Source organism: Cyprinodon tularosa, unplaced genomic scaffold, assembly GCF_016077235.1.
Source record: "Cyprinodon tularosa strain WSP-4 unplaced genomic scaffold, ASM1607723v1 ctg32, whole genome shotgun sequence".
NCBI classification, from domain to species: domain Eukaryota; kingdom Metazoa; phylum Chordata; class Actinopteri; order Cyprinodontiformes; family Cyprinodontidae; genus Cyprinodon; species Cyprinodon tularosa.
This window is the reverse complement of record NW_024039030.1, coordinates 1,416,562-1,437,299: the sequence shown is the minus strand read 5'-3', so window position 1 is coordinate 1,437,299 and position 20,738 is coordinate 1,416,562. Positions and strand designations below refer to the sequence as shown.

Genomic DNA, 20,738 nt, shown 5'->3' with positions numbered 1-20,738 from the left:
TTTTTATAAAATATAAATTTTATCTGAGGAGTACCAACCAGCCACATGAAATTAAAAGTCTATGGTGTGCTGGAAAGTGATTATTAGATTTGAGGGCCCCTCTGATGCTATTCTTTTTTTCTTGAAATGTGAGACTTTAAATAGATTTCTGAGTATATAAATGTATAACTTTGCCTTGTATTACACTGTAGTTATTGTTGGCTTGGCTGCAACAACAGGCTTGAATCAAAGGCAACTTGGCTTTTGCTTTGTTTTTGTAATGTTTTCACCCTTGTGTTTGAGGTGTAGTGTAACAAGAATGAACATCACATGCCTTGTTTTCCATGAGAGAAACTACTCTGAGACCATGGTATAAGCTCAAAGTTTGATGATGACATCCCTGATATTCTTTTTCACTCCCTGGTTAAAATAAAGGTATTAATGCCTACAGAAAACCTTGTATTTATCCATGAAACTACTTTCTACACATGTGGATTATTTTAATGGTGAATCCTTGTATGATATTTTTAAGTACATTTTGGTGCCCTTGTAAGGCAATATGCTGCAGGGTCATATTTATACCCAATTTAGCACCTTTTACTTTGTGTTTTGACTATTATAATAGATTTGAATTCCCATTTTCATTCTAGCTGTAATTATATGAGGTTGCCTTTACTGGTTTCTGTAAATTATATAAAATGTTCCTTAGCTACACACAATTATTTGCTTTTGTGCTACAGTACATGGACATAACTGGTTAACAGGTTTAAAGCCTCTTTCAGACATATAGGGTTCAGTGTAACTTAATCTCACACGTGTTATGAATGTAAAAGGTATTTTTATCATTGTTATAATTCTTTTTTATAAACTCAGGTTGGTTGACTTGGAGAAGTCAAATCTGTTGCTGCAGCATTATTGTCATTTTTATCATCTGAAATTTCAATCTATTGAGGATAATTCAGTTTGCATTATGGGTTAGAATTTGTTGTTTCCAGCGAGAAATATTTTTTGCTTCAGATGTTAATTGAAAATATATTAACAGATGCTTAGATAGTTTCCCTAAAACCATTTTTCTTAAAACTGTACGTTAAGACCACAACTGTTGCTCTGACCTTTGTTTTCATGGAAACCTTTTTAAGGTTAAGTAGATGTGAGATTTTAAAGCAGACCAAACATCTTTTAGGTCCTATTTGGTTTACTTACAGTACAGGCCTCATAGGGCACAACCCTGATTCTGCTTAACCTGGTTTTTCACTCAAATCACTCAAATGTTAGTGATCCACATGCTAAACTTTCATGTTTGGATTTTTCTTTTGTTTCAAATACATATTTTATTTAGAGGACTTTTTTAGAAATATGATCATAGTCTGCATTTTTTATATCCTAATTAAAGCAATAAAGAGAGTGATAGTAAAGAGCTATCTCTCAGATATAAAGTCTACTTCCACTTTGTGCTGCAACCCCTGCCCTCTATTCTGTATACATGCATCAATAAGGTATGATTCTTTTGTTATTTTTTTTCAGATGACTTAAAGCCATCAATATTTGGTGACTAATGATCGTGTTCATTGGTATGTGGCAGGCATCCCCAAAGTCGGTCCTCGAGGGCCGCTGTCCTGCAGGTTTTAGAGGTTTCCCTGCTCCAGCACCGCTGATTTACATTGGTAGTTGATAAACAGGCTTTTGCTGAACTGCAATCATCGCAATCAGCTGTGCTTAAAGCAGAGAAACCTCTAAAACCTGCAGGACAGCGGCCCTCGAGGACCGACTTTGGGGATGCCTGATATGAGGAGTCCTAACTCCTACTAAATGCTGAGAAGACATTATCATTTCAGGGGAAAATCTCACAAGCACAAAGTCATTTTGATTAAAGGTCTGGCTACTGTGAGTGTGAGCTCCCACAAATATCTTGGGTTCATTTCAGACAATTTATTGAACTTAAAAGTTTGCAGTTAGTCTGTATGGGAAAAGGTATGAGCATCTATGCTGTTAAAGGAAACTTTGCCTTTCTAATGAGCTCTACACCATATTGACCCTGTTTTATTGTGCTTTTATTAAATCAGTTTTAAGAAATTTTAGGTGCAATGATCTAGTCTCACAACTTTGAAAGAAAGACATCCCAACCGGCAGATGTTAATGTCTGATTGTTCCCAAAAAAGCCTCATCCCTGCACAATAGGTATCATCCTCTTTACAGAGAATGCCAACATCTTCTTTCTGGGCAGTAACTGTTAGGCAGAACATTTTAAAACAGTTTTGTTCCAATTGCTGTTATTGAAATGCACAAGCTGTCACTCTGAACAGACTGCGTATTTATCTTGATTACTAAGCCTTGGATATTAAGCCTTGCTCACTCTTCTCAGTGGTGTGTAAATGCTCCAAATTGAGTCTGATGCATATACTGTACATTACATGTAAACAATTTTCAGTTAGTTGACATTTTGGTGTCATAAATCTTTTATTTGTGATCTCCAGTAGTTTTATTTTCCATTTCTTTTTTCTTAGAAATCTAATATAGTTCATTATTAGCTACAAATCATACAAATTACTTTGTATGAAAATTAAAGTGTGAAATCAACTTCTTAAAAAATGTTGCTGTAATGAATTACCTTGTTTTAGTGATATTCTAGTTTATTATAATGCAATGTTATAAGAAATATATATTCTTCTAAGATTGAATAATTCCTTAAGGTCATCAATTTTTTATTTTTTTCTTACTTAGGGACTTTGAGACAAGTTAGCTGTATAGGATTTATAGGTTTAATTTTTCTCAAAGTTATAATGTAATGTTTTTTTTTTTAACAATTCAGGAAAAAAAAGTTTTTATATTATCATTTGAAACTATTGGTGTAAGCAGAGATGAGTAGTAATTAGTTACATTTACTCAGTTACATTTACTTGAGTAACTTTTTGAAAAATATGTACTTTTGGGAGTAGTTTTACAGCATTAATCTACTTTTAGTTAAGTAATAATATGATGAAGTAGTGCAACTCTTACATAGGTACAACATTTTTGTTCTCTGCTCACCTCTGGGTGCAAGCCATGCCAAATAACCTGATTCATACATTCAAACCTTAGAGCAAAAGCACCAAGGTTTTGATTTCTAGATAACTTGCGGGTCAGCATGTGGCAAACCCCATTTATTTACTCTTGCATGTCACAGGAAGGCTGAAATGAAGAGCAACAATTCAATGGAGAGGGAAAAAAATACATCATTTTGGATTATGATCGTTTCGGAAGTGTTTTTTTCTACTGATGATAAATAGGGACGTCTCCACGCAGCCTATCAGATCCCGGGATGCTATACGCATCAAAATGAAACGAACGCCAGTTCTTTCCCTAATCCCAGTCTATCCTTTTTATCTCGGGACTCACAGCAGTCTGATCACTATGGGGAAGCGAAGTGGTGGAGCACAGCCATGCGGACGATAGTCCTTTACATGAGAGACAAAAAGTAAGTCTGTTTGTTTTAAGCGAGGCGCAAACTGGGCGCACAGGCACACTGCGTATGCGTAAAAGTGGACCAGGATGTTCCTCGTTCTGCTCCTGGGGCTCTGCGTAGCCACGCTGGAACTTTTCTCCCCAGTGAGCTCATGTCCTTCACAGTGCAGCTGTTTTTACCATAACTTGAGTGACGGATCCAAGGCCAGGTGAGGAAACTAGAGAACAAACTAAAGGCAGTGCCTAATTTATGCGCATCTCTTCGGGTGGTTATAGATCTAGACTTGAGGACAGATGTTTTAACAGACGTTAATTGTAAACATGTATACAAACTATGATTGTGAGAGTTAATCTCAAACAAATTTGATCTGATACAATATAAACACGTTATTTGCGCTCGCGTTTTTAATTACATTTAAGCATTTTAAGCATTTGTTTTACCTGGCCTGAGAACATGTTTTTTTTTATTTCAGCAATCTTATAATTTTATTTTCAGTCTACCTTTAGATCTTATATTTAAATGCATTTTATAAATGTTTCTGTTCCCATTGTAGAAGCGTGATATGCAATGATCCCGACATGTCGCTTGTGCCAGTCGGGTTCCCCTTTGACACATCCAAACTGCGGATCGAGAAAACAGCCATCCAGCAGATACCAAGTGAAGCATTTAGCTACCTCTCCAGTCTGGAATTCCTCTGGATGTCTTTCAACACCCTGTCCGATCTGAGCCCGGAAAGCTTTCGGGGACTGTTCAACCTGGAAGAGCTTCGTCTGGACGGTAATGCCCTCACTGCCTTTCCCTGGGAGTCTCTCATGGATACGCCCAGCCTCAGACTTCTTGATTTGCACAACAACCAGCTCACATCACTGCCCGGGGAAGCAACCACTTATATAAAGAACCTCACCTACCTCGATCTTTCCAGCAACAGCCTGATGACCCTGCCAATGGAGGTGCTGACCAACTGGCTGGCAGTGAAGCCCACGCAAGGTCCAGAGAGCTCCAAGATGATACTTGGTAAGAAATACACAATTAGATTATTTTTTATTTATTATTATATATATTTTTTTACTGGAGGCACGAATATGGGAGGCAATTATGTCAATGATGATAATGGGCAATGATAACAATGGCGTGCCACAGCAAATTGAAAGCAGGTCTTACATTTTTGGATCAAGATCTGTGATGACGATAAATAAATAAAATGGTCACAAAAAGTCAATTACTTCACCAATGAATAAATGGAAAAGTAAACGTTGCATACAAATTTAAAATCTAACTTTCTGTTGCCTATAATTAAATTTATCATTAACCGTCACCCTAATGAGGTACCAGGGAAGAAAAAGCAAAACTTCTATATATATATATATATATATATATATATATATATATATATATATATATATATATATATATATATATATATATATATATATATATATATATATATATATATATATATATATATATATATATATATATATATATCACATTTAATTTAATTTATACTGTGTACTTAGTAGCGACTTGCTCACATATTATTTGGCAAGCAGCAGCTCAGCTGCATTCTGACCTTGATTTATTATTGAACCATTTTGTTAATTCTAAACAATTTCAATATTTTTTGGAGAGGGAGCTGTTTTGAGACTAAAAATTTTTAAGAATTTGTATTCATGAAAAAATATTGCCTTTGACTTTAGTAACTGACAGCAGAAGACAAAATAGCCTTTATGATGGAATTAACTGTTTTACTTCTTTGGACAACATCAGTTAAGATAGTAAGATAAAGTATGAGCGTATACATAATAGCAATAGACTAATACATTGGCCAGTAAATATTTTTGGCCAGTTCTTATTTAATTTTTTTCTGTATTGGTATCTGCCAATAGGTGCTTGTGTTTGCTTATTCATTTTTTGTAATCAGCAGCAATGACGTGAAACCACCTGAATTTCATACATTTCAACTCTGTCTGTCTGCTATTCATTGTTAATGTTTTGTTTGATTTGTTTATAAAGGTTTCATTAAGCAATGAGAAAATCTTGTATCCTTTCTTGTCATTGTGAGATTCTTATTGTGTAACTAGATCAAGAAAATGCAACATTTGCACCATAAATCAGCCTAAAGAAATCAGCATTTCACATTGATTGACTGATATAAAAATAATTGATATCAGCATCGACCTTTAAAAAAAACTGTATTAATCAATCTCTAAGACATTATGTGTGATCTGAGTTTAAATTTAGACCTCAAAAATATAAAGAGTACATTTGTTATAAAAGAAAAAAGGTTTAATAAAAAGTTATAACCCCTTTTCAGGTGTGATTCTGAAGAAAAGCAAATGGAAAACAATAAGGAAAAAGTACCTTTTCTGTCAGTATCATCATCATGATCATCATCATTACCATTATTGCCATAATCATAGCTATGATGTAGTTTCTGAATTAAATGTCAATCCTCTTACAGGATTATCAACATAGCCTCACAGTCACAAGCAATCTGCAGGCTGCTCTTTTCCTATTCCCACAGCTTGACTCATCTGTCTCCTTCTAAAGTGTGTCCTTGTGTCGTCCTGGCCCTCAGGTCTCCATGACAACCCCTGGGTGTGTGACTGCCGGCTCTATGATCTGGTCCAGTTTCAGAAGTCTCCCACACTTTCTGTGGCATTTATTGACACAAGGCTACGATGTTCAGCACCAGAGAGCCTCTCGGGAGTCTTGTTCAGCGATGTAGAGCTTCGCCAATGTCAGCTCCCACGTATCCACACGGCAGTGGCACGAGTCAGGAGTGCTGTTGGGAACAATGTTCTGCTCCGCTGTGGGACCATTGGAGTACCAGTACCAGATCTGACGTGGCGCAGGGCTGATGGACAAATGCTTAATGGAACAGGTTAGCTTGCTATTGTATCAGGCTTCAACCTTGCATCAGATTTGCCTCGGCCAAACTTTTCCTTTTGCTCATCTTACATACAGATAGATAATTTATACCCCACAAATAGTTTTCATAAATTAGTAAATAAGTTTATACAATCCTAACTTGGATTGTTGTTTTTTTGTACAGATAGAAATTTAGTTTTTTTTTATATACTCTGTGTATACAAAATCACAATAAAGTTTGTCTAAGTCTAAGTTTAATTGTTTTTCAATATTATTTATTAATTTCAAAATGCACTTTAATTAATTCTAAACGGCAGAATAACCTGGTACAGGTCTGATCAAAGTATTTTAGATTACTATTTAGAAATTATGAAACACAATATAAATACTCAATTTTCCAAATTGGAAACCGTTATTTGATACTTTTTTCAGTGCTTACACTGTTATCAACAAAAGGCTCTTATGACAAGGTATGCATGGAAATAAAAAGAATAGCTATTTTGAAGTAAAATCAACAGAACCCCAAACCAGTTGCATGATTTCTAAATTTGTAATACTGCTGCATGTGGACTGTTCACTCCACATTTGACATACAGGAAATTTAAAAGCAATTGATCAGAGATAAAAAAAAAAAAATAAAAATAAAAAAAGGAACACAATTTACTGGACAGCTATACATTTTTATAAGAGTATATTTTTTTTGTTGTGCTCTGCCAAGCTGCTCTTTCATCCCTTTAAACATCTGTTTGGAGGATTTTTCAACTCTCTAGTACTGTTGTTAATTAAACAACTACCACTGAAGTCAGCTGGATTGTCAGTCTGTTTGACAGTTGTAGCCTTTACAGACAGTTATGCAACACAGATGACAATTGTTTAATGGATATTGCGTAATAAGCTGTCTTGCATGATTTTATTTTTATCTGCTGGGATTTGTATTCAGACTTTTGTTCATATGCAATATCTAAAATTCTAGAATGTTGTTGTTTTTTCATAATTGCACATTAAGGTTTTTCCCTATTTCTCTGCCACTCCAGTCCAACAGGAAACATCAAAGGAAGGAATCACTTGGTCCATCCTCAGTGTTCCTGCTGTGTCCCATCATGATTCGGGGAAATTCATCTGCAAGGCATCAAATTATGCTGGGAATGCAGAGGCTGTAATTTCTCTCGTTGTGTCTAACCCACCAAAATCAGATGGAAATCTGACAAACACAGACAAAAAGGTCAAAGTCAAGAAGCCAAACCCAGTGGGTAAAGCAGCGTACCAGGAGAAACTAGTGGCCAGATATGTAGTTCCAACCTCCACCTCATCATCTTTTGCCCAAATGGATTCTGACATATTACCTGCTCCAGACCCTGATCCTGAACAGGTCAGTTACACCTCAACTGATGGAGCCAGCCCGGATTCCTTCGCTTCCCCGAACGCAGATGCACTGCTAGATCTAGAAAAGACTAATCTTAGTAACCTAGCAGCCAACACTTCATCCTTACAGCAGGACCCTGACAGAGTGGTCCGTTCTGTGAAAGTTGTGGGTGATACGGACAATACAATATCTCTGAACTGGAGGGCACCTAAAGCAAAGAACACAACTGCCTTCAGTGTGCTGTATGCTGTGTTTGGAGAGCGGGACATGAGAAAGATCAATGTTGGAGCGGGGCAAACCCGTGTTACTATAGATGGGTTGGTGCCCAGGACAAAATACATTGCCTGCGTGTGCGTTAAAGGACTCATTCCAAGGAAGGAACAGTGTGTGATATTTTCCACTGATGAAGCTGCCAGTGCAACAGGTACCCAAAAGCTGATCAATGTGATTGTGATCACTGTGGCCTGTGTCATTGCAGTCCCACTCACCGTGATAGTCTGTTGTGGGGCATTGAAGAGGCGCATCAAAAAATATTGGGGAAAGAAATCTAAAGACATCCAAGACTCATACGTGACTTTTGAAACGTTATCCCCTGGCACGAAGGCCAAAGGGCTTGAGGCTGAGTACTTAAACAGACTGAACCAAGAGGAGTCGAACAGGCTGCTGTCCGCCCGCTCAAGTTTGGACTCAGAGTCAACAGCAAAGATCGAAGGACAGCCTAACGAGTACTTCTGCTGACGTCATGCTCCAGCTCCGGCTCCTGCTCCACGCCATCTGCCTCGCACTCACCCACATCTGCACAATAATCCAAAGGCCAATGCCCATCTGGACCACTCTTATCACCGCCCAAATCTCCACACAGGCCCATATCCCCAGCAATACCCCTACTCTCATTCTATACAACATCCTGACGTCAGTCCCCCTCCCACACAATCCCAAATACTCACAGCGTGGGATTCCCCTCCACCGGTTCCTCCTCGCTGGATAATGCCACCAACTCCACCACCACAGAGACCCAGCTTTTGTCAAAGGACATTTGCACGCTGCACAGTAATGGAAATCTCAGTTTAAAAAAATTGGACAGTTCTAAAAATTCAGCTTTTCTTGCAAAAGCTCAGAATACTGTTATGAAGCCATCTATTCATTAATAGATACAATTACTTTTACATCTAGAATGATGTTTGCATCACTAAGTATTTAAGGAGAAAAAGTAACATTTGAAGTCACAAGCATGACCCAGCAATACAGCTTTTTCAAGCTAAACTGAAATAAAAAGGGAAGACAATGGCACAGACTCCATTGTTTATATGTATCTGTATGATTATGTAAATAGCTACTGAACATTGTACATTTACAGTTCTGTGCCTCTGTATGTATCTATCATAAGTTCACAGAGAAGATATGCACATAGGCATGGTTTCACACTGGTAAAAGAGGGCAGCTGGAGCTGGAGAGAAGTACAAAAAGGACTGAACCAGGACAAAATACGATGGAGATGGAAAGTTTAAACACTTTATCCCCCAACGATGGAAAGATAAAAATCTTTGTAGCCATTTAGAGGCACCATTACCCTTATCTGATGTAGAGTTGCTCATTCTAATCATACCAACCAAGATTGTTAAATAAAGTTTTATATAAATGTATCTGACAATGTGTGTGTTCATCGTTGTGAGTTACTTAGCCTCAGTCATTAAATTATTATTTAAATCTATTAGTTTATTTATTTTTTTTACAGTCTGAGAACCTTGCAGATGATTTTACCTATCATGTTCATGTTTTATGCTTAAAAAGTAGCATTTCTTAACCATTTAATCGTCTTTTTAGGGGCAACTTGTTTTTCCTATATTAAAAGAAGAAAGTATTAGTCATTCCTGATATCATTTTTTACTGTAAGAGCATATGGGTCAACTTTAAAAAAGAATAACAGCAAAAACAAAAAAAGAAAAATAACCTTAAAAAAATGATAATTTGTATTTTGACTCAAAAGCATATACAGTATAGTCATAAATAAATACAGTGGCACTTTCTTTCTAGTTAGCCAATAAAAGATTAATTCAAATCCTTCAAATTAGCTCCTGCAACTGGCTCTATAAATAAATATACTTCTATTTAAGTGGGAATATTATGTTTCAATGGGGAGTATTGCTGAACTGTAATTAGAGTAGAAGAGGAGAGATAGTTTTTAGATAATGAAATCAGAAAAGTGTGGCACATGTTAAGATTCAGCCCTCCAAATTTCAGAAATTGTTTCCTGTTATAGCTTTCTATTAACAATGCCTTCCTTATCACCACTCTGTCCAAATGACCAGATTTGGGAAGGACATAATCAAAAGCTATCATGCTCTCCTCTTCTATTTTATTTGTATAGAAGGATGCTTTCTTTTCAAGAGGTTAGTGGTTGTATCATAATAGTTACACTTTCTGATGATGGATTTAACATAACTTTTGTGGAATGTCAGAAGCTTGTTATCCATTTATTTTGTTGTATCCTGCTTTATACTTTACGCCTGGAATGAAACCAAAATATCTCCATTTATTATAATCCTTCTTTTACTTCTGATTCTCAAAGTTTTTCAATGCCAGGGGGATGTAGTCCCTCTCGTGAGATCTGGGTTTACACAATGTCTCCTCCCAGGTGTGTTCAGGAGGCATCCTGATTAGATACCTAAGCCACCTTTAGTAAGTTATTTTATGGATTTGCACAACAGCTGATATCACACTTAAATTAAAATTCCATGCATGGAGATAATTCTCTAGCTTGGTGAGTTCTGAGCCCAATTGGCTGCAATGGAGTTTACTCAGGTGGTTCAGAGTAAAAGAGGCTTAGAAAGAAAGCACGCCCCAAAAACACCTAATATTTTAAAAATAAAATACACTGAAGTTTGAATATTTCATTTGTAAAAAAAAAAAAAAAAAACGTTTAAAAGTTTAAGTTACATACAAATAAGCTACTTCATATTGGATTCACGTACTTTCCCTGAACTAGGCTTCAGGTATACCTGAATTGAAGCCAACATCTTAATCATTCAGGGCTTTTCCAAAGAATTAGATGCTGCTTGTTCCTGGACAGAATGTCAGGGATTAAGCCTAATAGGCTTCTGTTTTCTGTTGCCTTGGACATCTCTAGTGCGAATGTGAACCTTAAACTTCCTCACAGACCATGGACATAATTCTTTACGTACTGGTTGTAGTTTTAATTAAAACGGAATCGTGTGAAAGCTTTTCTCGATGTTTGATTGGGTGCAGCTGTATTGATGACCGTCATGGAAGGTAAGACCTGAACTGTTTATCTGTCCGAATGTTTTTTTTTATTTTTATTTTTTTTTAGATGCGTTTTAAAAACAAAAATGTTAGCATTTCAATTTGCGACGCTGTCGTAGTGTTTTGACTGTAGGAAGTTCTAAATAATTAAATACGCTTTTCCGTAGGTCACTCATATGTATGGAGGAAGGCGCCTTTGGAGCGATACCTGAGAACCTTCCAGAAAATCTGACCAAAATACGTATAGAAAAATCCCACTTCACTGAAATCCCCAGAGGTGCTTTTTCCAAAACCCCAGCAGTGGAGAACTTGTGGCTAAACTTTAACGATATTACAGTAATAAACTCAAAGGGTCTGGAAGGTTTGGGGAATCTAACGGAGCTTCGTCTGCAAGGGAACAAACTGCGATCAGTACCATGGACAGCGTTCGAGGACACACCGACGCTAAAAATCCTGGACCTGAAACACAACCAGCTGGATGTTCTCCCAGAGCATGCCCTCAAATTTCTACCGGGGCTCACATATTTAGATTTATCCTTCAACCGGTTAACTGTCATATCGAAGGAAGTTTTCCAGAACTGGCCTCTCTACCAGAAAATGCAAAAATACACGGAGGGGCGAGAAGCGACTGCATCCAGGCCAAACGTCGTCCTGGCGCTGCACGACAACGCCTGGCTCTGCGACTGCCGCCTGAAGGGCTTAGTGGAGTTTATTATGTCCCTGAGTCCTCCAATCATACTGATGAATTCCTACTTGACCTGCTCAGGACCGGACTTTAGGACGGGGAAGTTCTTCCATGAGATCGAGATTCAGGCATGCACGAAACCCGTTGTCAGCACGCCGAAGGCGAATATGACCCTGCATCAGGGATCCAACGTCACCCTGCACTGTTACGCCAAGGCAAGGCCAGATCCTGCTGTGTGGTGGACATATGGACTGAAGATAATCAGAGGTTTTCATGGTAAGACTGGGATGGACTGTCAGCTACACAGCAGCTAAGGCGATAAAATGGTGATAAATTAGATACTTAAACTTTCATTTTAATCAAAAACACATCTAATGATTTTTTAAGATTAAAATAGTTTTATCTGTATAAACAAACCGTTATTTAAGACGGTAGAAAAATTAAGTGGTGGCATTTACATAATCTCGGGTCATGGAGAGATTTCTTCAGTCAAATAACAGAAGCTTATAAGGAGATATTTCCCGTCCATTATATGGTTTCCATTGTACGGAGCCCCTCTGATGACATGGTCAAAAAAAATGTTTAATTGTGGCCACGAAGTAGTATTTCGTGCGCACGAAGTAGTATTTCGTGGCCACGCAATAAGTATTACGTGCGCACGAAATACTTATTAATAATATTAATATCATTCCTGGACAACTGGGTAAGCAAATCGAGCGCGCCTTAGACCTTAGAGAAGGCGCGCTCGATTTACTTACCCAGTCGGTCTCCGCCAGTCACGTGACATTTGTTGCTAAGACGCTATTTTAGGTGGAAAAGGCGTAGTGTAAACAACCGCAGCATAGCTAAACGAAGGACTAAAGGCCCGTTTACATAGCAGCCTGTCCAAGATAAGTCATTACAGTTAACATAAGCCTGAAAACAGGGGCGGATTTATTGATATTATTAATAAGTATTTCGTGCGCACGTTAAACTTATTGCGTGGCCACGAAGTAGTATTTCGTGCGCACGTTATACTTATTGCGTGGCGGCGAAATACTACTTCGTGCGCACGAAATACTACTTCGTCGCCACAATTAAACATTTTTTTTGACCATGTCATCAGAGGGGCTCCGTACCATTGTTAAAGATCAAAAGCATATTTTATAAGATAACTTGGAGTTATTTTATGGAATACATTCTGCAAATATAAATTTCAGGGCAACCCTTGAATCATTTTCCATGTCTTCCCTATTCTTATCACCAGCCCTAGTATTGTTAAAGCAACCTTATTTGAAGTCAAACTTTTATCAATCTTTTACTTTTACTGTACAAATGTGCAAGAATAATTTCAAAGTTTATGACTCAAGGGTTGCTTGAACACAGCTTTTAGAAATTAAGAAAATATAAATGCCTTAATACAGTTAACATCAACTAGTTACGGTACATTGCATTTTCTAATAATCTGATTTTGCATTATATGACATGTTTTTAATTTTATGTTCATACAGAGTCCCAAGAAAGAGTGTCTGATGACACCATTAGATCCCTCCTCGTTATTCCATCTCTCAGTGCAGCAGACCGTGGGGTCTACACCTGCACTGCTGTAAACTTCATTGGGAACTCCTCTGTGAGTGTCTTCCTGGACGTCCACTCTGCTGACGGTGCTGTGTCATCCAGAATCCCAGGCATTCCAGCTTCATCGGGTGGTGCTGATCAAAATGTCTTCATTGATATTCGCATTGCCAAACAGACAGTGCGTGGAATCTCTATTGAATGGTTCGCTGCCCTAGAACACCCATCCGAAACATGGTTTGTCATCCACTTTGGTCGGGCAGATGATAAGAAAGAAATGACCTACATTGGGCCTGGGATTCACTCTTACTCCATCTCTGATCTGATGCCCGCCACCAAGTATGAAATCTGTGTAACTCTAAAGAACCAGATACCGCGGCCTGGCCAGTGCATTGTGTTTGTAACAGGAAGTGACATCACTGAAATGGAGCAGAGGGAGAAGCTAATCCATATAGTGGTAATAGTTTTAGCTATGGTACTGGCCGTGCCTATAGGCATGTACGCCTGCACCACCGACACACGATTTCCCTGTTTTGAGATCATTATGGAAACCTGGAAGAGGCGACAGAGAGAGAGCAGCTTGCCTGGCATGGAGCGGGAAAGACAGGGCACTTTTGACAGCCTACAGGCCGCCAGTGATGAGGAGCTGGTCAATAAAGATTTCAATGACGACAGAAAGGTGAGGAGGCGGTCCGAAGATAGATTACGTAAAAGCAAAGCTGATCAGAGCAGACTTACTGCTGAACTATATTAAATGAATAGCCTTTAAATTATTACATTAACCATTACATTCTCTAAGTGAATACATTTTCATTCAGACATCCCCTTAAAGACATTACAGAATTAATCCATAATATGATTAAATCTGTAATTGATTATTTATAGATTTATTTATAGATTGTGATTTTATAGACCTGCTGCAAAAATATGTATTTTCTGAAGCCGTATATTATACGTATGAAAATATGCTATTAATTAAGGTATTATAACTTATCCTTGTATTTATGAAACAGATTGAAAATTCAATTGAGATTATTTGCAGATGGATTATTTTACAATTCAGCTATAGAGTTCTGCATATGGCAAAGTTAAACAAATCTATACCACTCTATATAGGAATAGTCCTTAGTTTAAGTATACTAATTTAGCCAAACATGCAGATGGAGTAAATTTTGATATGAAATAAACATTCAAAATCTTTTAATTTGGCAGGTGTTAACCATTTTGTAGTTTTCATATTCTGGTCATTTAGTAAGTATGTGTGAGTAAGGGAGCAATTCTACATTGAAACACAAAACACATTTGGCCTCCCTATAATTGCATCAATATTAACAGTATATATGGTTGATTTTCCCCCTAGAATTTTCAATGTTAGACTCTTATATTTCACTAAAGTTATCCTCACATTCTTAGACATTGCCTTATTGGTATAAAAAAATAATAATAATTTGTTGTAAAACTCCTTTATGTAGAAATTTGTTTTGTTGTCCTGGTCTGAGAAGTAACTAAATTAGAAAATGTTTACCCCCTCATATCACTAAAGTTATATTTACACTGGTCATTTTTGCACAGCCAACCTTGCATACAAAATAACATTTGGATAAGCTACAGGGGCACTGTTTAAAATACTAATGGAGGAGGGCACAAATATGTTCTGGAGGTTCTTAAGTTGTGAATATCTGCCAGAGAGCAAAGGATTTAATTTATGGTAGGAAATATACTGTAAGACTCTACACCTATTCTCTGAAGTTTTCGTAAAAGTCCACTACTCATTAAAATGCCTTCTTGATTATTCTGTTTCAATTCATTATTAGCAAGTTCAATAAATATTTATTTTCAAAATTTTTTCCACCACCAAATCATTACATTTTAGCTGCAGCATTATTTTTATCCATAAACAAAGCAAACAAAAACGTGTTTTCTGGTTATTTACTCTGCAGTATAGATCAATGGCCCATTTTCCTGGTTTTGTTTTAATTATATCTCTTCCTCTATTCTAGGGTAAGGAGTTTGTTGCAAAGATGTGAAAGATGACTGTTGGGTCAAAAGGGTATTTCAAGGATTTGCAACAGTACAGACAACGTGCACATAATCAAATTCTATTTTGTGTATGTTTTTCTGCTCATCATTTATGTACTAGTTTATTTTTGATTTCACATTTTGCTATTTAATATACATGTCAATTTAATGGATTAAAATGAATATGAATTTTATTGCAGGGTTATGTTATCTGGTGTCACAATTTAAACATATAAGAAAGAAAAAGGTCAGCTTACACCACTGTATTAAATGAAAATTCTGACTGATGTGTGCATGTTTTCTTCTCATATGATATATTATTTTTATATGATTTTTCATAGAGTAGCTAAATTAAACATCTGCCTTTGGTATTGTGGACATTTCTGGCTTTAGTTTTCCTTTTACCAAAGCATTTCTGCAATGTATTTGTAGCGCTACCACGGACATCTGCATAATACTGCTACCACCATGTTTAAACTTGCCACAGTGTTCTTGGGTAATAAAGTTTAACTTTGAGTTATTTGAACCTAGCAGATAGCTAGCAATTCAATCTTAAAAGAACATTTGCATTTATCTCTGTACATATTGCCTGCTCATAAAGGGTATACTCACTTAAAACCAAGCTTTTTTCAAGAAACATTTTGCATTTGTCAAAATAATAAATAAATAAATAAACCAAGCATTGAATTTATGTTTGAATTTGACATTCTTTGATTGATTAATCATGATATATAAACTGTATAATGTATGTAAATAATATTCTTGCCAAGTTTCCTAACCCCAGCTATTGATCTCTGCTTGATATTAGAAAATAAACTCTCTGGACATAAGTTTTTGTTGTACTGGCAGACAAAATGTGTCACTTTAAATGTTATTATTTATAAGACCCATTATTAAAAGCAATAACACAACCATTCAAATCTAATTAAAATGTTTTATACAGAATTAGAGTTATGAAAAAATACCTTTATTTTAGATGTATGGTAATTCTCTAACTCAACCTCTCAGATTTATAAATCAAAAGGATACATTTGCTGATTGTCTAAACCATGAGAAGACTGAATCACTATTCTTAAATCCTATTAATTTTTCTATTGGAAATGTAGAGTCATACTCAATACATTAGTATAAGCTTTCCAACAAGGCTTATTAATGGCTCTGTGTTGCCCTTGGATAACAAACCAATATTTTTGGTCTACAAACTACCCCTTTAATTTTTTTTCCAAAGAAAAACACTATAAAGGCCTGAGAATTAGTTTATGACAACAGGAAGACAAAGTTGGGGATGATGAGAACCAGTAACCCCCCCTCATTTCTGTAGAAGGTCTGGATTAAGTGCTGCAACCTGTTCTGCCTGGTCCATATCTGGAAGATACAAGTCGCTAAAATTGGCTTCTTCCCCAGAGTGGCCTGATGCTTCTATAGAGATAGTGCTAGGAGCTCAGCCACCTGGGAGGGGCTTGGAGTACACCTATATTAAGAGGAGTCCCTGAGGTTGCTGAGGAATTTATTGCCAATAAATGGTGCGTCCCTTGGTAAGTGTTCCAGGTATTTTGCACCAGGAGGAGGCACAAGGTCCTGTTCCTGGAGAGGGAATGTCTCAGGCTTCCCCCCCAGAGAAGCTGGAGAAGGTGTCTGGGAAGACAATCTTCTACCTCTCCAACTCACATAGGGATCATCCATATTTTATCAGGGAACCTAACTTCCTAAAAACTAGGATTAAATGTTTTTCTCCTGAAATAAAAAGTTTTGCAATAACGTACATCTTGGAAATAACAACCAGCTGTTATTTTATATAATTTCATTATGCTTGCATTACAATATTAATTTTTGTTTCATTGGTGTTGTAAACTTAAATGTCATGTTTTCATAAAAAAAAAAAAAAAAAATCATAGCAATTAACCCTTAAACAGACACTGCGCACCAAGAGATACACATTCTTTAACATCCTGTAGGGGGTATGCTGGGAGGTTTTTACTGATCAAGTTAGCATTTATCAAAAGTCTTGACTGGTATTGGCATCTAGATCACATAATTTGGTTCAGGCTATCTTTCATCGTTTCGTCAGCCTGATCCGAAAACATCATGGCAGCCAGTGATGGAGAACCTGCTTCCTTGGGGGTAAGTAATCATATATTAGTCATACTTATTTCCAATAAAACATCAGTATAAATTCCTAAAATTAATTAGGCATTTGTCTAAACATTCAGATGAAGAGAAAAATATCCAACTATGTTTGTGGCGTTACTTAGCAGCTATTGAAATGTATGTATCCCCTGAGATACATTGCCAGATTAGGGATAGAAATTTGGTCAATGTGCATTATACAACATTTTATTTCAAACTGGAAGGTATGTTAATAATAACTGCAGTACCAGATATGATCACGCACAGCTTTGCCCATTATAACAGCATAACTGTATTTTACAAAAAAAAAAATCTATTTATTTTCAAGCGGGCATCTCAGCTAGTTCCTTTTATGGGAAAAGAAAGCGAAGCACAGGAATGAGAGTGATAGAGGAGATTCCTGCAAGTTCTTCTAACTCTGAGTCAAACAATGATGAAGATCAGGAAGTAATGTTCAGCCAGCATGAGATGGAGGCAGTGAGTGAAGGCAGTTCTGATGAGGAGGATGAAAGCTCTGATGAGGAGCATAACCAGATGGATCGCAGTATTGGTAAAAAATAAATAAAATCAACTTTAAAAGTGCTATGTGTAATGTAAATGACCAAGGAATACAACAATGTATAATTTATCTTCATCAAATTGAACAGTAATATGTTTATCATTGGGGCTCTGTTTATACCTTAATAGGGCAACGTATCCTGCGAGGTACAACTCATAAAGTCCAAAATATTGAATATATATAAATTTTGAATGTTGAAATATTTTACTTAGGGCTAAAGAGATGAGTGATACAATTTAATTATTTTTTGCAACTTATTTTCCACTCCTGCCTATTTAAGGGTTAACAGAAATAAAGGTTTTGTAGAGAATTAAAATTTAATTATCTATAAACTGTAAATTGAATAACAATTAATGACATTTCTGTTTAAGCATTTTGCATGCATGTCTATTCTCTTGCGTACTCTCTTGTCTGAGAAAGCGGCTAAACGTCATATTTGCACTGAGCGACAAGGACAGATGGCACTTGGGATATGCAACAGCCAATGGCATTGTTCATTTGACATAATACCCAAACACTTACATCCTCTCTAACATCCGTCACTTTATGATTAGATCAGACAAACCAACCCCCTGTCTCTTGCATCTCCTTCTGCTGTTTCCAGTGTGACGTAAAGAGATCAGTGCAGCCATGCTTGGATTTGTTTGGGATCAAGGTTTTAAACAGCTGACTGAGATTGGCAACTCTCTTTTTCTGGTAGGCAGATGTTTTGGTATTGTTCATATGTGGTTATGTGACTTTTAGGGTGCTGTAAGGTTGCAGACCTTTGCTGTAAAAACCTTAATCTTTACATAATACAAGTAAATGCCTGTTTTTATTTTGCTCAGTATCTTTTATTGTTACAAAAGCCTCACAGCTTTAATATATATCCTTTTTTTGTAATAAAACAGCATTTTTTGCTCTGTAACAAGGCTTTAAATAATTGTGAGTATTGAAACATTGTTTATCTCTTTTTTATTTGTTTGAAACTCAAACATTTAAGATGTAGTTAAAGTCACGAATGTTTTCTCTGTAAAGCATAGGCAACTTTAAGCTCTGCAAGCTCCTTTCATATAGCTCATAATCCTGGTTACCTTTGACATGGTTCAATCTATTATTTATACAGGATAATAGATTGAATCCTTTACAAAAGTATTCATATCCCACATTTTTGTTTCTCTCACATGTTATCATACTAAAAATACAACTTTATATATTTTACTCTGAAATTGTGTAATGGACCTCACAGTAGAGCATATTTGTGCAGAAATCGGATTTATGGTTTTCAGTGTTCAACACTTTAAAAGTTGAAATGCAGCTTCAACTTAAATGAACTGCTTCAATTGGTAAGAAGTTGAATCAAGTTGATCAAATTAATATTTAAGTTTATAAGTTGAACTATTAAATAATTACAATTGGGCAAACAATTCAATTACTTGTTACCATTTGAAGCAATACATTTAAGTTAGAGCATTTTCTGTTTAGAGTCTATACAAGTAAAAATATGAAAATAAGATTAGATAGGGGATCATTTGATAAATACTAGGAACATAACATCCACATAGTAAGCAGAAAAAAAATGCCAACTTGCTAGCCCTATAAAAAGCACTGTCAGCTGTGTATTTGAAAAAGAAAGCATGTTAAATGAATTAAGTACAGAAACAACAAGGTCAGTCTCAAAAGTCTTTCCATTTCAGACAGGATCAGGTCAGATAGACTTCTGGTTTTCAGCCAAGAGCAAGTTTCTCTCTGGATTAGAAAAAAAGGGGTAATCTGCAAATTTCATCATTCATGTTACTTGGGTTCAGCTCAAACAGAGTACATGTTTGTTGTAATGTCAAGACTAGTACAGGAATTTACATTGCGGTTTCCATAAACAAACAACCTCTTTTCTGATGTGTTTTCTGCAATACTGCTTTTTTTTTTTTTTAAGTCAACTCCTGTGTGTATTCTCAATATCCATGCACAGAGCATGACTTTGTTCACTTTTATAAGCGAACTGGGATGTGATATTTGGTTTAATTATTGAAGTCATACATACTGTATAAGTAGCTCTACACTTGTGATTTAAAGGCCTGTACTCCTGGTTTCAAAGGCTTAATGATTAAAGATAAAATACTTTCCATTTGTACAAAAGACTTAAAGACTCTCCTTATCTGATCACATTAAGTTGCTTCCCTGAACATTACTTGAGAGATCAAGAGCCATTATACCTCTCAGAAGATGCCTAATCATATCCAAAACCAAAGTTTCAGGCAAGGAGCCAAAGATGTCAGGGAGTAGTTTACAAATCATTTTGGCAAAAAAAGATTTCAGCTATCACAACCATAGAAATGTTTGAACTATAAAAAAATGAATAAATAAAATAATACGTATAATATTTCTTAATTGAAAGATAGATTTGAATAAAATAATACTACATATGGCTGTTTATGACAATATTTTATTTAAATAGAACGTAACAGGCTGCTGACTTAAACTGATATTAATTTAAATTAGAATATAAATACAAAAAGACTTCACAACATATTTGAAGTTTCTGAGTCAATCACTCAAACTCACACCCCTTTGACAGATCTCACAAACATCCACACCCACCTTTTATAATTTGTTGTTGTACAGGTACAGTATGGGAACTTTTGACTTCCATTCATTTGTATGACCTAAATCAGACCCTTACCCTAACCATATTCTACATTTACCTGGCCCTAACCTAATATTCACCTAGAGGAGAACTTTCTCTTTTGTGATTTTAGTTAGGGGATCCTGACAAGTACCTATAAGTCCCTGTAAATTCCCAGAAGTAGCATTTTCCTGGTAAATGTGTCCCAGCGGTAACCAATACAAGCTTATTTTCAAAAACTGGGTATTATGGATCTGGTCAGCTGGTCTTGCAATG

General features: G+C 36.3%; 2 protein-coding genes across 4 annotated transcripts; both read left to right on the top strand.

Moving 5' to 3' along the window:
* The first annotated feature begins 3,297 nt into the window (after window positions 1–3,297).
* Window positions 3,298–9,313, top strand: lrit1a (leucine-rich repeat, immunoglobulin-like and transmembrane domains 1a). Of its 2 annotated transcripts, none has more exons than XM_038292910.1 (4): window positions 3,298–3,433; window positions 3,975–4,435; window positions 6,000–6,305; window positions 7,327–9,313. In XM_038292910.1, the coding sequence occupies exons 1-4, from the start codon at window positions 3,399–3,401 to the stop codon at window positions 8,391–8,393; spliced, it is 1,869 nt and encodes a 622-aa protein (XP_038148838.1). In that variant the 5' UTR covers window positions 3,298–3,398; the 3' UTR covers window positions 8,394–9,313. The 2 variants fall into 2 exon arrangements, with proteins under 2 accessions (XP_038148838.1, XP_038148837.1); XM_038292909.1 differs by having other exon boundaries at window positions 3,325–3,629; window positions 7,327–9,312.
* Window positions 9,314–10,721: 1,408 nt separating this feature from the next.
* Window positions 10,722–15,861, top strand: lrit2 (leucine-rich repeat, immunoglobulin-like and transmembrane domains 2). Of its 2 annotated transcripts, XM_038292932.1 has the most exons (4): window positions 10,725–10,925; window positions 11,084–11,877; window positions 13,092–13,834; window positions 15,156–15,861. In XM_038292932.1, exons 1-4 carry the CDS (start codon window positions 10,816–10,818, stop codon window positions 15,180–15,182), a joined length of 1,674 nt encoding a protein of 557 aa, XP_038148860.1. In that variant the 5' UTR covers window positions 10,725–10,815; the 3' UTR covers window positions 15,183–15,861. The 2 variants fall into 2 exon arrangements, with proteins under 2 accessions (XP_038148859.1, XP_038148860.1); XM_038292931.1 differs by lacking the exon at window positions 15,156–15,861 and having other exon boundaries at window positions 10,722–10,925; window positions 13,092–14,017.
* The last annotated feature ends 4,877 nt before the right edge of the window (window positions 15,862–20,738 follow it).

Excerpts from the sequence above, each read along its gene's own strand:
- lrit1a (XM_038292909.1), top strand. The coding sequence starts at position 3,508 with ATGTTCCTCGTTCTGCTCCTGGGGCTCTGCGTAGCCACGCTGGAACTT. Across the intron at positions 3,630-3,974 it reads AGTGACGGATCCAAGGCCAG|AAGCGTGATATGCAATGATC; the intron begins GTGAGGAAACTA and ends TTCCCATTGTAG. Across the intron at positions 4,436-5,999 it reads GAGCTCCAAGATGATACTTG|GTCTCCATGACAACCCCTGG; the intron begins GTAAGAAATACA and ends CCTGGCCCTCAG.
- lrit2 (XM_038292931.1), top strand. The coding sequence starts at position 10,816 with ATGGACATAATTCTTTACGTACTGGTTGTAGTTTTAATTAAAACGGAA. Across the intron at positions 10,926-11,083 it reads ATTGATGACCGTCATGGAAG|GTCACTCATATGTATGGAGG; the intron begins GTAAGACCTGAA and ends GCTTTTCCGTAG. Across the intron at positions 11,878-13,091 it reads GATAATCAGAGGTTTTCATG|AGTCCCAAGAAAGAGTGTCT; the intron begins GTAAGACTGGGA and ends ATGTTCATACAG.